The sequence below is a fragment of the Phoxinus phoxinus genome (genome assembly GCF_949152265.1).
Source record: "Phoxinus phoxinus genome assembly, chromosome: 23".
NCBI classification, from domain to species: domain Eukaryota; kingdom Metazoa; phylum Chordata; class Actinopteri; order Cypriniformes; family Leuciscidae; genus Phoxinus; species Phoxinus phoxinus.
Window position 1 is genome coordinate 5,346,657 of NC_136898.1, and position 16,975 is coordinate 5,363,631.

Here is a 16,975-nt window from a genome sequence, read left to right on the forward strand (position 1 = left end):
ACCTGCTGACCGGCCAGCCTTGTTCATGACCGCATGACAGACGTCGCACTACTGGGGCATAACCTCTTTCTGTTAACCGCAATTACTAAAAGCTAATGACAACAAGCTTAAATGGCATTACAAATATATAAAAAATGGATTAGTCCATCAGAGATATTTTTTGAGATCAAATGAAAGTTTAAACCATTCCAAATGTGACAAAAGATTTGTAAAATATTTGAAATATGTGCACTTCGATAAAAAAGTAAATACGTTTTTTTTAAAGCATTAAAAGAGTAAAAAATGAAACTGTTACATTTTGAAGTATTTGTTTCATGCAAAATGAAGTGAATGTGCAGTCCAGCAAAGGTAACAACATTTAAACAAATCAATTAACCAAATAGTATTATGTAACCAAATGTGTTAAATTAAAAAATGTGCACTTTTTTTATGATTAGTAGTAATATGCTTTTTTTTAACCCAATTTTTTTTTAAACTTTTTTAATCAAAGCATTAAAAGAGTAATAAAATGAAACTGTTAAATTGTAAAGTATTTTTTCATACAAAATAAAATGCATGTGTAGTCCAACTAAGGCAACAAAATGTAAACAAATCCATTTACCAAATAGTATTAAAATTTGTTAAATAAAAAATTAGCAATTTGATTTATTAAAATGTTGTTTTATTTTACACAAAAAAGACTTAAAACATTTAAAATATTTATTTCATGCTAAATTAAATGCATGATTAATAAATCGCAAAGGTTAAGGTAGAAGTTACATTTCAAATGAAATAAAAATAAAACATATTTTGCCAAATAGTTTTTATTTTAACTGTCAGCTAGAATTACAGACAATAAATGTGAGACACAAGTGTCCCCCATGGCTGTCTCCCTAAAATGCAAATTTTAACATATTGTTAAAACCATCTGTGAGCAATAATTATGCATTGAGTGGCAATTGAATGGCTGACGTCAATGTCGCCATTATGTTCCCAGAGTCCTAAAATCCTGCTTGTTCTAAGGTACTTCCAGCTCTTGTGGGAAGTGTGCTCAAAAAATTAACCACAATGCACTGCTTTACCCAGCATTAATTTATTTTATCCACCATTTAAAATAGTTAAATTGCCAAAAAAGTTACCAAAAAATAGTTTATGTAGGCTATATTTAACAATTTAAAGTGTCAATATACTGAGATAATATGACCCTTTTTTTTTTTTTTTTTTTTTTGCGTGATAGAACAATAAGCCTGTAATTAAGTCAGCTCTGTCCTCCTTTGTGAAACATGCAGGAACAGACAGCGGGATGTTGTAAACTCAGAACTCAATAACTAGTCCCCTGAAGTGGAGGGCAGGTCTGTTGGTTTTGTTGTTAGTGCGTGGACTGAGAGGGCAGCTGCTCGCGGGACTGCGGTCATTCAGAGCGGATGGATTACAAGGTGGTACTAACGCTCGGCCCAGCGGTAGGCAGTCCGGCTGCCCTAAGGGAGGTCAGGGGTTAAATGGGTTGTGTTAGAGGGGCCGAAACCCATAATTGAAAATAGACCTTGCCCTCCTTTAGTTCACAAAACCAGTAGAGTGGTTAAGGGCATGAGGTCTGCTCATGGGGTGACATATGAAGTCCACAGGGCACGAGGTCATGGGCTAAAGATATTTATAGACGTTGCATTTCCACATTCCATCAATCATGATAGTTATTAATGGCACTTGTTTGTAAGCTATTTTTGTGTGCATATGATATTCCACAGTCAGTCGGTCCATTTCTGTGTGCTTAAGTTTTCATACTCCAACTGACGACACACGTGTGTAAAGGGTTCTGTACATCTACAACATATCGTACTTACCTTCCTGTCCAATGGAAGTGATTTCCCACTTTAAAATTATCCATGGATAATGTGTCACGCATTTAGAAAACAACTCTATCTGTGCTCTTTTCATTTGAGCTCGTGTTGATTTTGGTTGTGCTGACATTGATTTAATCATTGCTGGGAAAAGATAAAACGTTAATCTTTTGTTCACTGGAAGATAAGTTAGTAGGAAGACGTTCTTTCAGGTCTCTTTACTCAAACCTGCTGGGCTCTATTTGGGCCCTTTGAAAGAGGCAAATAATAAGAAAACTAAGGCAGGAATAGGGGGCATAGAGTCCCTTCTGCTGGCCAACTGTGCTGTCGGTGGGTGCTTGTAATCTCTATTGTGCCTCGTCACAGGACAATTAAATCACTCCACCAGAGTCCTGCCGCTTCAACGCGGGGCCTGTGGGTTTGGACCGAACGAGATGTCGCGATAGAGTTATTACAAAATGAAAAATAAGGTCATAGGCGTGTGTGAGAGAGAATATATGCGTATATTATCTAGCCTACTACACCTAACAGTGGTTTCGAAACGTAATGTTCAGCCACGCTAAAACAAGCTCTCATATGTGTATTATTAACCTTAGCCTACGCTCCGGGTCTATATCTTCTAGCGGAAGGGTTGCACTTGTATAATTTGCTTTTCTATTAAATTTCAATAATGTTCTTATATTCTATAGTAAACATTTTACAAAAGCAAAATTCACAACATACTAGTAGGCTACAGCTTTGAATTCCTTGTAAAAGACACAGAGAGGACTTCATTTCGACAGATCATTGATCTTGAGAATGAAGTGAAATGCTGCCATCTAGAGGTAAACATATTTTCTCTCTCTTTTGTTTTTTAAACAAGAGAAGCCCTAAAATATATTTTGTAATCTCAAGGTTGGAATACATTATTCGATTTTTGCCCAATCACAGCCAGTCTACAGATTTTGGATAGACTTCACAGAATTCTAGTGTTTTATATTTTGACGCGATTTCAGAACATTGGTTTCATTTGTCATGCATCTAGTGTTTAACAACTATTTACAACGTCAGCAAGTGTATGATACCTCGTGTTTTAAAATCAGTTTAGTCGCGTAGCGTATTCTAGCCTTTAGTAAAACAAGAACTTACATAACAACAACAAGGATACTTTTAAGGCTTATCTGAATTGTCAGATTTACTCCTATGAGGGAAGATCACCTTAAATACATTTAAAAACACAGAATGAAAATATAAATACAGAAATGGCAAGAAATTCAAATAAATAAAACTGACAAACAACTGACAAATCCTATGATTTATTTGCATATATATATTAGAAAACAATTATTGTATTTTTACAAGAATGTATTAAATGAGTGCATGCATACCTGATAGTGTAGTCACCCACATCTTTATGCATATTGTCATGAAATCATTTTTAGAACAATTCAAAAGAAAAATGCATTTTTTTTTCAACTCCATGATTCCAAGTATGAAAATAGTTTTGATACAAAATAGCTTCTTTTGCACTTCTTGGTAGTTCCTATAGATATGTAAAATCAGATATAAAGAATGTTTTCTTGTGATGGTCTGCTTAAGCAACAACACTTAAAAGGAAAACAAACCAGTTCATAAAGCATATTTGGTCTTTCCAAGCATTTTTTTTCTCTCCACAGCATCAGTTAAATACATGCTTCTTTTCTTATTTATCCCCTTGTCAAGCATCAGACTTCTCAGTTAAATTTGATTTTTAGTTTGTTTTCGGAGCAAAAACTTTAATAGTGTTTAACATTGCAGAATGCAAACAGCAGGCATGAACACTTCTGTCACCTGGAAAAAAAAACTGTCCTGTTTTATGACAGCTGTGGAAGTTTCTCTTGCTTCATATATTTGTATCTCTTTATGAAAACATCCTGTGAATAAGGGTGCACAGATAAACAGAAACATTCACTCTGTTTCACTACCTCGTGACGTTTCTGATCAAAAGTGGTTTATAATGTCACAGAACAGACATGTAAAAGCTTTTAAAGTGTGTAGGACTGTAGTCTATCGGCTGCTGTTGGTCACTGCATACTGAGTTTGGGTCTGCTGCAGAAGTTCAGTGACTGCCAAGAGTTTTTTCAAGATGTGCTGTGAGAGAAACACAACATGAGACACAAGTACAGGCTGTCAGCATGAAATATGTCAAGTTGTAATGTTACCTGCTGCGTGCCCCTCTCATTACTGAGAATCCTCAGTTCATTTAAGTGTGTGACACAGAGCTGGTGTAGGGCGGCGAGGTCACGGGCCAGGTCTGTGTTAAAGTGCTCTGTGGGTTCAGGCAGCTCAGGGACGTTCTGAAAACAGCAAACGTATGCAAATACTAAAGACACACTGGACATACTGCACAGGCCATGTGTATATGACTGTCGTTGTGCTTATCCACCTACTTTTATGCGAATATTGCATAAAAAAAGCTGGATGAAAGCACCATGATGCACATTCATTCTTAAAAATGTGCATAAAACAACATGTGCTCAATTGAGGCAGATCATTTTTTTATCCGATAAGACGACATACGAATTAACTACGATGGAAACGTTTAATGCGTTTTTTTGTCTGTGCACTCTGAGACGCAAGTAATTTATGATGTAGAAACAAAAGGACAGATATTTTGCACTACTTTCCCAGGACATGGCGAATTCGTTCTCTTGACCACATAGAATGGAAACAGTGCTTTATTTGCAAATGTTTTATGATCAGGGTACCCCCAGGATCCTCCAACTTAAATAGAGGGAGGAGACCCCGGGGAAGACCTAGGACACGCTGGAGGGATTATGTCTTCCGGCTGGCCTGGGAATGCCTCGGTGTCCCCCCGGAAGAGCTGGAGGAAGTGTCTAGGGAGAGGGAAGTCTGGGCATCTCTGCTTAGACTGCTGCCCCCGCGACCCGGCCCCGGATAAGCGGAAGATGGATGGAAATTGAGATGATCAAATTTAAGACTTTTTGAATGACTTTAAGACCCTGCGGGTACCCTGTATGATATATTCCAATTCTGTGCACTAGTGGAATGGAAACAACTGTTGTGTATTTCCATGTTGATGAATATGGATCATGGAGGATTTGCGCCCCCTGGAGGAAGTTACGCTGTGTCTTAAAAGAAGAGTTGCACAGCAACAACAAAAAAAAATCCCGAAGTTGTACATAAAACAAATATTATTTTAATACGTTTGACAAGTAATATTTTAGGCTTTCTACTTAAAAATGTCATGTTTAATTCATTGTGCTACTTTCCGTTTCTCTGTAATTATTTGTGAAATTTACTAGCAATTTCTAAGTGAAAATAATTTCAAAGTACGGTAAATTCTACACCATTTTTCTTTTCAATATACTAGCAACATTTGTAGCAAATTAAGCAGATTTAGAGATGCTGACAAACCCCAAGCTTGTCCAAAAACAAGATCATTCTGTGTTTGTTGCTCTTGATGAATGGATTCACTCCTTCCATGTACGGCTCCTGAGATGGGAAAAAAAAAAAATTTGAAGAAAGCAACAATTATTGAGCCTAGAAAGTCTACAAAAACGATTGAAATCCAATTAAAGGTCTTGTGTTTACTTTGGCACCAAATTCCACCAGGTTGGCCAGATTCTGGACAGCTTTGGCCACTAAAGTGAGTGTCCGGGATGCAATAGGGGAAGGGGGGTCTGCAGAAATAAACATGCAATTTCTTTTAAGCGATTAAACATCTCTTTAAAGCCTGACAAAAATGTTGTTGATGCATGTTTAATAAAAAACTATTTAAACCATATGAATTGGTAATTCACAGCTCACCAGCAATGATGTTAAAAATTCTTGGGTTGACAATAGCAGGACAGATCAATCTGAGGAAGACAAATCCACTGAAAAAAAAAAAAACATTACTTTTTAAATACATAGATTAAATTATATTATACAGTTGTTGATATTTAAACCAATTCATAAACATTTTTTTGTATACTTGTGTTAAACACATTTATTAAATATATTGTTATTCAATTTAAAAATGCAAAATGTCCTTTCACAAAAAAGAAAATTCCATACCTTACAACTCTAGTTTTCATAGTTGTGTTTCTGGGCCACTTTTTCTGAACAGTTTTCTGTAAACATCCATAAATAAACCTGAGAGTTCTGGAAAAAAACAAGGCAACAATGTGCGTAAAACTCCTTTCTCTCACATTATATCCTGATTGAAGAGTTTATTGACTGAATTCCTTGACATGACAGACTCACGGAGGAAGGATTTCAGCAGCCATGAATATTTTCTCCACCAGCTCAGACACGATGCTCAGGAGATTAGCGAGATTCACGTTCACATCCTCATTCTTCTCCAGTTTAGAGGGATTGAGCTAATTTATAGTGGAAACAAGATTACTGAACATTTCTAATGACATTCACACATCAACAAACTAGGACCCATCAGCTGCAAAAACTATTCATTCATTCAAGGATATTAGTAGTGTCATTTGACTGCCATAAAACATAATAGGTTATTTAAATATTTAAGTATAAAATATTGCTTGTTTAATTCTAAGGGGTGAACTGGTCATTTAAAATTAATTACAAATAATTTAACTAAAATACAATATAGTTATAACTAATACATAAATTATTGTTTGTAATGCAAGAAACCTTGACTAACATTATTATTTAAAAAAGTGCTACAAAAGGAGGAAATGGGGACTTTCATAATGATCATCTATATGCTAGGACTGTCATATAAAAATTTGAATTAAAAAAATTCATTGAATTTAAAATAATAATCCACATTCGAATGCAAAAAAGGTGCATTTGAATTTTAGGTGTAAAGTAACCTTAAAGGAGAACTCCGGTTTCTCTAATTTCTCTGGCTTTGGTCTAATTACACATTGTTACCTAGTCAACCGTTATCTGAGATTTGTTTTCATGATTATCGAATGTAAATAGTTTTATCTCTAAAAACAGTTTAGCCTATAATGCTAGTATAACGCTAGTATATAGGGCATTGAGTAATGACAAATAAAAATCGCTTGTTGATACCACTAACAAGGCTCAAAATAGCCCCACACTAACACGGTAGCATAATGAGGGTCCCTACCTTCAAACTGAAGCATTGAGAACTGTGTAAGTGTACAGACAGTTTAATAAGAAGATATTTTATACATAGTCAACTTCGCGAATACAGGCAGAAGCCATCTTTGAAAAACAGTCTCTATCAGTCGATCTCCGAAACGAAGATCCAAATGCGCTGAACTGTGTAGAATCTCATATGGTCCAGCGCATTTGGATCTGCGTTTCGGTGATCGACTGATAGAGACTGTTTTTCAAAGATGGCTTCTGCCTGTATTCGCGAAGTTGACTATGTATAAAATATCTTCTTATTAAACTGTCTGGACACTGTCAAAGTTCTCAATGCTTCGGTTTGAAGGTAGGGACCCTCATTATGCTACCGTGTTAGTGTGGGGCTATTAGTGGTATTAACAAGCGATTTTTATTTGTCATTACTCAATGCCCCATATACTAGCGTTATACTAGCGTTATAGGCTAAACTGTTTTTAGAGATAAAACTATTTACATTCGATAATCATGAAAACAAATCTCAGATAACAGTTGACTAGGTAACAATGTGTAATTAGACCAAAGGTTCATTTTGCGCCGGAGTTCTCCTTTAAGTGATGCACAATATGCAATGATGATGTAAGAGTTGTTGCGTGTTCATTTTTTTGTTAGAATGATGTGGCGCTGCTGGGTTGTTCATTCAAAACTTTGCAGAAATAGAGAAGCTCAATGCAGAGAAGATCTTGGTTATGTCAAAACCGCAACCAAGCAATTCACACAGAACGCATTTTCTGCGCTGCTTTTCCATTGTGTTCTATGTAAACAAGTGCTAGACAGACATCTTTGACCATTGCACTCGCGTCTCGCACAAGATAGACCTGTTTAGAAAGCCATGTAAAGTTAAAAGAAGTTAAACTTTTAAAAAACATGTGAGACTTTCCATTCCTCTGCATCTCATATTTTTAAATGCAAAAAGTACTCGTGATTGGAGCTTCAACTCTTTGTATTAAACTATGCATAAACACACTATGCCGTTTTCTTCATAATTGTAATGCACTTTGATGGACTTCCCAAAAAAAAAAAAACCCATTGACTCCCATTACAAAGCTTGGAAGAGCCAGGATTTTTTTTATATATAACTCTGATTGTATTCGTCTGAAAGAAGAATTTTATATACACCTAGGATGTTTTGAGGGTGAGTAAATCATGGGATAATTTATTTTTATTTTTGGGTGAACTATCCCTTTAAGTATAAAATTGTGAGACTATATGCCACTTTAATTAAAGGGGGGGTAAAATACTTAGTTTCAGTCAATCTCATGTTAATCTTGAGTACCTATAGAGTAATAGTGCGTCCTTCATATCTCCAAAAAGTCTTTAGTTTCATCATATTTATAAAATAAAAATACAGCTTTCCGATTCTAACCGGAAAAAGCCGAGGTCCTTGATTCTGGGCGTGGGCGGAGCTATAGAGTCAAGCGGGAGCGCCCGGGAAGGTTTGCTTATTATCGATCGTGGTGCGGTAGGCCATATTACTATATATATATAGTATTTGGTTTGCAAATCCAGCGATGACCTGGGCCTTGTTAATAAAACATTCGTCACTGAAATGACCAGAACACAAAACCGCACTTGCCACACTCCTTTGCTGTCCCGGAAATACAAACTGCATCCACTGTTCCAGTAACACTGGGTTCTTTGGGAAGCTGAACAAGGTAAACTTTCCCTCACATCCCAAAACACACTTTTTTGGAGACATTCTTGACATCAACCATAACTATTTAGCGCTGCTGATGATGATTTCCGGTAGTAGCGCGTCGATGCATAGATATTATATAGAGATATATGATGTCTATGCGTCGATGAGCGCGGTCTTTCTCTCCTCTGGTCGACGTGTGCGTGAACGCGCTTTTCCGAGAGCAATGCTCATATAAGGAGTTCCACTCTGGTCTACGTCATTAGATCTACGATAGAAAAAAACCAGCCGAAACGTGTTGCAACCCGGAAGTATGATTTTCAGCACAGAAATTCTCTGTTATTCGTTCAAAATAACTTTTCAAACTTTGGCCATTATTAGCATGAGAATCCATCTCTTTAACACTGTAAACAACTCTGAATACATGAAACACCATTGTACCCCCCCTTTAACATAAAAACCAATACCTCACAGGACTGTCTAGACTCCATGATCTTCAGGATGGTGTCTTTAAGAGCGTGGTGAACGAATGGAGTGGCCGTGGCCTTCATGTACTGCTCCATCAGGGTACTGGCCAGAGTGGTGGCGCGAAAAAGAGTTGTAGCTTCATCTGGAAAAACAAGCAACTCTGTGAATAATTCGGAGAACCCAGCAATGCAACATAGCAATAATAAAAGAAGCACCTTCAGCGCTGATCTCACGGTCATTGAGCTCTCTCAGCAGCTGGGCCTCCAGGTTCTCATGTCTGAATATCCTGAGCAGAACGCTGGCCAGGAGAGTGCGGTTCTGTCCACAAACGTGGGCCAAAGCGTTGATCACGTGCAACTCCTTCAGCAGAACCAGCTGTAAAGGATCAAATATCATATAACCAGGGTATATTTGTTGTTCACTAAAACTATTTAAAACATTTCTGTTAATTGAAATATACACTGTTGGTTAAATGTTTGGAATAATAAAGACTTTTTTAATGTTTTTGAAAGAAGTATATTCTGCTCAGCAAGGCTGAATTTATTTGATCAAAAATACAGTAAAAACTGTCATATTGTGAAATATTATTACATAACTGTTTCATATTAAAACATTTTTTAAATGCAATTTATTCCTGTGATGTAAAGCTACATTTTCAAAATCATTGTGTCATTCAGTGACACATGATCCTTCAGATGATTTGATGCTCAAGAAACAGTTCTGATTATATGATTATCAATGTTGAAAACAGTTGTGCTGCTTCATATTTTTGTGGAAACCAAGGTCCATTTTAGTAGGATCTTTTTAAAAATAGAAATTAATTTTATTCAACAAGGACGCATTAAGTTGATTCATTAAGTTGATTCAAAGTAAATACATTTATAATGTTACTTTTAAATAAATGTTGCTCATTAAAGTTTCTATTCATCAAATAATCCTGAAACAAATCTATCACAGTTTCCACAAAAATTAAGCAGCAAAACATTTTCAACATTGTTAATAATAAGAACCATTATTAATAATTGAGCACCAATAATTACTAATAATAATTGAGCACTAAATCAGCATATTAATATTATTTATTAAATAACTGAACTACAATTAAAACATAATTTAAAAAAAATTACCTAAATAGTAATAACAACAACAGAAAAGCACATAAAATTACAAAAAAATGAAATAAAAGTAAAATACAAAAGTAAAAGCTAATTCAAAACTATAATAGTATGAATACTAAAAAAACACTATCAAATGCCATGAATATATGCTATATTAATCTATATATTCTAACATTTCATTAAAAATAACATTGTGATTTAAATATGTTATATGATAATAATATGTTGTAATTTTCCAAATGGCCAAATGGGGTAACTGATTTTATTTATATGTGGACCCTGTATATATATATATATATATATATATCAACACATGTAAGTTCCCACCTCTTTTAACTCATTGTACACCTCCACAGGCATGATCTTCTCCACAGAGTAGCGCACTCTCAGGCGGAGTGAGCTGGGCACCACGTTCTTCAGGGGCACGTGAGAGCTCAGAGGAAACCACTCGTCAATCATCTGACCCCTGTGAAGCCGGCACAGTGGGCAGCACATGAACACTGCGGGAGAGCGCAAGAAGACTACATTATTCCTCATACAAAACAGTATCGAAAGTCTGAGCATGAAGTAATAAGAAGGGACATACAAATATCATTCTCTTTGCTTTTTTTTGTCTTGTTGCTCAGGCTGATCTCAAACCTGTTGATTTCACTGGACAAGTCACTGCAGGAATATTGAGAAACACGTTAATAAAGATATTCAGTTTTATACAATTAATATCAACATCTGAGGTGGCGGCTTACTCAAAAATGAATTCCTCTGTCCACACAGGGTTCTGGCCCTCCCGCGGATGGGTCTTTGCTACCTGAATGCTGTTCAGGTAAATGTTGCAGTACGCATTTGTGAAATGTTTACTGGGTAGTTTGTGAGCCTCCTCAACATTCAGAAATAAACTGCTGACCTGTAAAGATACATGTGAGTAACACACGAGGAGTAGCACAGTGAAATTCATCGACATTAGACGTCAAGAAGCAACAGAGTTTACCTGACGCAGGCGCTTGTTTGTGCATGGCTGGCTGGGTTTCTTCAAATTACTGCAAAAGGTTTGCAGACATTTCATCCAGTCCTACACAGTTTAGAAAGAACAGATGAAGGGTTTAAGAAGAGAGCAAGAATACCTTTACCAATCATATTCAGTTTTCTACAGAGCAACGCAAGTCATTTAGATGATGTGAGATGACAATTTAAACAGCCAAACATATCATATATTATTTATCAATCTCATACAGGGGTTGGACAATGAAACAAACACCTGGTTTTAGACCACATTAACTTATTAGTGAGGGGTGCAGGACCTCCTTTTGGGGCATAAACAACATCAGTTCGTCTTGGGAATTGACAGCTACAAGTCCTGCACAGTAGCCAGCGGGATCTGGAGCCATTCCTCTTGCAGAACTGTGGCCAGGTCACGATGTGATGCTGACGGAGGAAAGTGTTTCCAGACTTGCTCCACCAAAACACCCCAAAGTGGCTCGATAACATTCAGATCTGGAGACTGTGCAAGCCATGGGAGATGTTCAACTTCAACTTCATTTTCACATCGATTAAACCACTCTGTCTTGCTGTGTGTATTGTTGCATTATCATGCTGATACTCTTCATCCCCTTCAGGGTTCAATGTTTGAAGCATTAGGTGCACATGGTCTCCAGATTGGTTCGGTAGTCCTTGGCAGTGAAGTGTCCATCAAGCACAGTCACAATGCCATGAGATTGCAGCCCAAACCATCACTGATCCATCTGTGTTTCACTCTGGGCATCAACAGGGTGTTAAGACTCTTTGGGGTAACTCTCTCGTATGTGGGAAAGACAGTGAAGATGGACTCATCAGAGAACAATACATGTTTCACATTGTCCACAGCCCAAGATTTCCACAGTTGGCACCAAAGAAACCGACATCTGGCATTGGCACGAGTGACTGAAGGTTTGGCTATAGCAGCCCGACTGTGAATATTGACCATGTGGAGCTCCCGATGAACAGTTTTGGAGGAAACATGAGAGTTGAGGTGCATGTTTAATTCTGCAGTGATTTGGGCAGCTGTGGTTTTATGTTTTTTTTTTTTATATACAATCCGGGTAAGTAGCTGGACATCCCTTTTAGATCCCCAAGTACTTTTACATCCCTTTTGCATCCACAGTTACTCCTGTTGGATGCGGTTCGTCCTATGTGGTGGAATGCCATAGCTTTCGATACACCACAAAGACTTATTGTCCAGGTCCCAGATGAGCCATTGAGATGCGCACCAACAATTTGTCCCTTTTTTTAACTCTGATATGTCTTCCATTATGTTGTGTGGACTGGAGTTCAATATTTTATGTACAGCTGTGCTATTGCTCAGCTAATTCAAAATTCACACTCTGCTCTTACTGATGGAATGTGAAATCAGTGAAGGCCACGCATATATAGGCACGAATCCTCCAACACTATATTGGCCAGAGTTTCAGTGGTGTATGTGGAGATGGGTTTTAATGAAATTTCACTGTGAGACAAACCGACTGACTTACTATTGTAAACTCAACACAAAAACTCTGATTAACATGGAAGATGTGTGATTTAACACTTGGAAACAGTATTACTCTAATGAAAGGGTATTAGCCAGCATTGCTAATGAAAGAATCATTACCTGAGCTTGTTCTGGCGTCTCGCCTGCAAAGTAAAAGATACACTGCTCCTCGCTGAAGTGCTGCACAACTATCTGGAAACAGTTTGGCCTGCAAAAAAAACAAAAACTTATTTGTAGTTCAAGTGAATTTTACGTTGAACCACTATAAGCACATAATACAGCGAGAAACAAACCTGCCAAACATACTGTCATGGACCTCATACACAGAACACACACTCAAATCAATTAAACCCTTTGGTTTAGTTGCTCGTTTCTCACTCTCGAAGTAGATCAGCTGGGAATCATTACCCTCAAGGATGAAATATAGATTTTTCCATCTTTTTCCTTTTCCTATAAAAAACATTAGACAATGTCTTAGTAAAATCATTTTGATAATGCCTTCAATGTAAATCTACTCTGTGTTGTGTTGGTGATACCTTTATTGAACAGGACATAACCTTTCTTCACAATGTTTTTATAGAAAGCATCCTTGGTCTTGCGACGGATAGTGTTGTAGATTTCTTTGCCTTCGACGGTGTCTGTAAGCACCTGCCCCTGGTGCTGATGAAATCACACATTTTAAAACATTTGACATAATAACATCAACTTTCTTTTCTTTTTTTTTCTGCGTTTTCCAAATGGTTGTTGCACGTACTTGGACAAATAGAGCATCTTTAAGGTTGTGGCCCTCAACTATCTGTTCCTTTCTGTAGTGTGCAACGATGTCATCAATACTGTTCAAACATAGACAAGAAAACACAAGCAATGTGTGTCATGAAACTCAATTTATACGTGCCAAAAGCCTTGAAACACTTGCAAATTGCATTACCTGTTGTAGTAACGGCCTCCCATCATGAACTGGTTGCTGGGTGTGGGGCTGATTTTGAAGCGCTGAATGGTCTCAGTGGTGCGGAAGAACAGCGAATAGTCCCCAGGTGTGCTGTCGGACGGCCGCACTAAAAAACTGCCCACTTGCCCAACTAGGGAGAGCGATTACAGAAGTTTAGCAGATGCTATTTATTTATTTTAAATATATATATATTTTTCAGACAGACCTGTCATCAGTAGATTATAAGCCTCTTGCTTGTTGATCTTGCCATGAAACCAGCTGAAACAGACAGAAGATTTAAATATTCCTATTCATTTTATGTTGTATATAGTTTGCAATGCATTACTACTTCTCAACTAGAAATCAAAATAAATTACACTCACGCTTTCCCCTCATGTGGGTCTTCCTCGCGCCCCTATGAAAGTGTCAATACAAGGACAACCTCTGTCAATATACTGTATCTTTTTATATTCTTGATTTAAAATCGAAAGTGTTTCCACTCACCACTTCCTTCACTAGGTCCTCAACTATGAGTCCCTGCTCATCTGTTCGGACATTTGTCACCCACAACCAGCCATCCTCCAGTTCATTATGAACTATAAATGTGTCACCTTTGAAGAAACTGTGAGCAAAAGTTAAACTATAAGTTTTTATTATTTATTTATTTACTTTAAAAAAATCCACAATCACTAAAATTACTGACTTATATAAAAAAACTTAAACTGAAAGTAACCTGAAATAAAAATCAATTAACATAAATTGTAATAATAAAACAATATAAACAAAATTATTACTTTTTATTATTTATTTTTTTAATATAAACATAATACCTAAATACATACAATATTAATACATTCTACAATAGTAAATAAGTGTCAGTAAAGATTTTTCAGGATATATGTGAGTGTTTGTATGCGTGTGTATTAATATATATATTATTTATAAGTTTGGTGTTGGAAATATTTTTTGATACGTCGTTTTTTTTCCCATTAGATTGATATTTTGTCTTTGATTAAAAGAAAGTTAAAAAAGCAGTTGTAATAATATAAATGTCTCTACTGTCACTTTTGCTAAATATATGTTATTTTCTATTTTTTTTTTTAAATCTTACTGACTTTAGAACTTTTGAACGCTAGTGTATATACAGTATTTGAAATAATACATTTTATAAAATCAAATGACCTGATCTCATCAGTTTCGGGCACTTTGGTGTATGGGAGAATTGCTCGGACCCTCCTGCGGTCTTCAACAGGCTTAGAAAACAAAACGTATAGTTTTTTTATACATTATGGAAATGATTTTTCTGTTAATAAATAATACAAAACGCTAACATAACGCGTCTACCTCTGGAGGGGCGACTGGTGATTTCAACGTCTCTCCTTTCAGCAGACAGGACACGTAACTGTAATAACCAATCAGATCTGACAGAGAGGAGAAACGACGGCCTCCAATGTAGTAATCGCCACACATGGCGATGATCCTGCAAACATTCATTACTCCGGTCACCACAGACACCATCTCATTATCAAAGCATAAAATCTTTTACAATAAAATGAAAGAAAAACGAAAAAATTTGTCATGATCATTAGTGATGGCTGATGGCTCATTATAAAGATGTGGTTTGATTAGACACTGATGCTGTGGACAAAGATAAAAGGAATTAAAAATATACACCTGAAATGGCTGACTGTGTTGGTCATGCTAAGGAAAGATAACACAAATGAGCCTGGTCTGCGGTCACTCTCCCTGATGAGGTAGCTACCCGCCGCCCGGGCCTGAAGCAAACGCTCCTCTGCAATCATCCGGTCCAGCTTCCCATGATACCACCTGTCGAGTTACAAACTCCATTATGTACTTGCCTAATGATCTTTTACTATTTTCATCACAGTTCAGAGTTATACTCTCATAAGATGCAAAATGTCATATTACAGCGACTTACTGATTAGGAGGCGGTGCAGTGAGGGTTAAAACAACTTCCTCATCCTCTCCAATTTCCTGCACATCCAGAGAATCACCTTCTTCAACTATACCCAGGGAGTGAAACGAAGGGGCACCCAGGCACACCTCGGGACTCACGGATGTGGATGGTACTTGACCGACAGCACCTTCCTGAGTAGGATCTGACATCCCTCTCCCAACTCCTGAAAAAGACCCCAATATAACCTGTCCAGCACTGATACCACCTCCCTTTGAGGCAAACATGACTGTTCCAGGTCTCGGATCCTTCCCAAAGACGGAATAAGTGACCCCAAGAGGCTGTTTAGGTGGTAAAACCGCAGACAAAGTTGAGCTCAGGTCCGAGATCTGTATACCCTGGCTGCAACAGGGAGGCAAATGGGTGGTACCGTCTCCTCCTGCCCCAGCCATCCGGGTCACCACCGAAAAGGAATCAGGCTCATCGCCACCACCCTGGGTTGCCATCATTGTCCCCCTGGGATGTTGACAATGAAAGCTGACTAAGTTCAGGAGGGTTTCCCCTCCTGAAACCAACAACTACACCTTTATTCCCTTTTAGGAGACAGTTTCCCCTCTAATTCAATGTGTTGGTTTAGGTCTAAGACAAGACAGATAGCTTCAGGTCTTCAATGTTTGATTTTCTCCTTATCTGAAAATAGGAAAGACACAGTAACTCAAAATACTGGAATACGACTTAAAAATATTGTTTTTTTTTTTACACATGATGCTAGCACATTTTGCCTTTGTAATCACAAGATATAATTTATCTGGGAGTAAACATTAAAACTATTATAAAGAACTGTAAACCTGTGTTTCACCGAGAATAAGCCTAAAGAAAAACTGAATAAAATCAAATGTGCATACAAATGACGGCTATGTGCGTTAGCTCGTTAGCTTAACGTTAGTTTGGTTCTGGCCAAGATTGACACCACAAAAGTCCAGCGTTTGAGGTTAGTTAAGCGCTTAGGCTTATTAACAGTCAGGCAGGATTGTTAAAGAGTGGGGAAGAGATGTTAAAAACGACGTTAAGGAAGTTTTTCGTTACTTTTGTATCACTCACTTTGGATAGTTTCATGTTGAGAGTTGTGTTGTGAAGTCTCGCGCAGCCCTCGCGCCCCTCAAACACTCCCACCACGCGTGAGCCCGCCCGCCGCGCTCATGACGCGTGCCCGTGCCTTACCACCCTTCACAAAAAATAGCATGGTAGCAATGGTTTTAACCATACATAGTCACCTAAAATGAACGATAAGACTGTAAATCACAATAATAAATTATGAATAGCCTAAAGTTTTTTTTATTTTTTTATTTTTTTTAGCTCATATGTTTAAAGGCAGTGGTGGCATGGGAATTAAAGTCATGTAGACTATCACATGTTTCTATTGTTTTATAGAAACTATTTTCTCAGTTTTATTGGAACTTTATACGGTTTTAATAATTAAAGATGAGTATGATTGTGGATAA

General features: G+C 37.2%; 1 protein-coding gene across 1 annotated transcript; it reads right to left on the reverse strand.

Annotated features, from left to right (window-relative positions):
• Nucleotides 1–3,084: 3,084 nt before the first annotated feature.
• Nucleotides 3,085–16,725, reverse strand: rasa1b (RAS p21 protein activator (GTPase activating protein) 1b). The gene is made up of 26 exons (XM_079598640.1): nt 16,575–16,725; nt 15,498–16,163; nt 15,233–15,385; nt 14,903–15,038; nt 14,741–14,811; nt 14,063–14,180; nt 13,942–13,973; nt 13,785–13,837; nt 13,559–13,709; nt 13,385–13,463; nt 13,167–13,290; nt 12,924–13,080; nt 12,751–12,838; nt 11,116–11,196; nt 10,874–11,031; nt 10,717–10,793; nt 10,458–10,630; nt 9,228–9,387; nt 9,012–9,154; nt 6,045–6,160; nt 5,856–5,942; nt 5,607–5,674; nt 5,391–5,479; nt 5,214–5,291; nt 3,998–4,132; nt 3,085–3,926 (listed from the first exon to the last, which is right to left on the reverse strand). The coding sequence occupies exons 2-26, from the start codon at nt 15,980–15,982 to the stop codon at nt 3,843–3,845; spliced, it is 3,096 nt and encodes a 1,031-aa protein (XP_079454766.1). The 5' UTR covers nt 15,983–16,163; nt 16,575–16,725; the 3' UTR covers nt 3,085–3,842.
• Nucleotides 16,726–16,975: the final 250 nt, after the last annotated feature.

What these genes read in the sequence shown, in the direction of transcription:
- rasa1b (XM_079598640.1), bottom strand. Translation starts at nt 15,982, where the DNA reads ATGATGGCAACCCAGGGTGGTGGCGATGAGCCTGATTCCTTTTCGGTG. An exon ending in CAAACAAGCGCCTGCGTCAG is followed by an intron (nt 11,032 to 11,115) that starts GTAAACTCTGTT and finishes GTATCTTTACAG; the next exon opens with GTCAGCAGTTTATTTCTGAA. An exon ending in GCTGCTGAAATCCTTCCTCC is followed by an intron (nt 5,943 to 6,044) that starts GTGAGTCTGTCA and finishes GTTTTTTTCCAG; the next exon opens with AACTCTCAGGTTTATTTATG.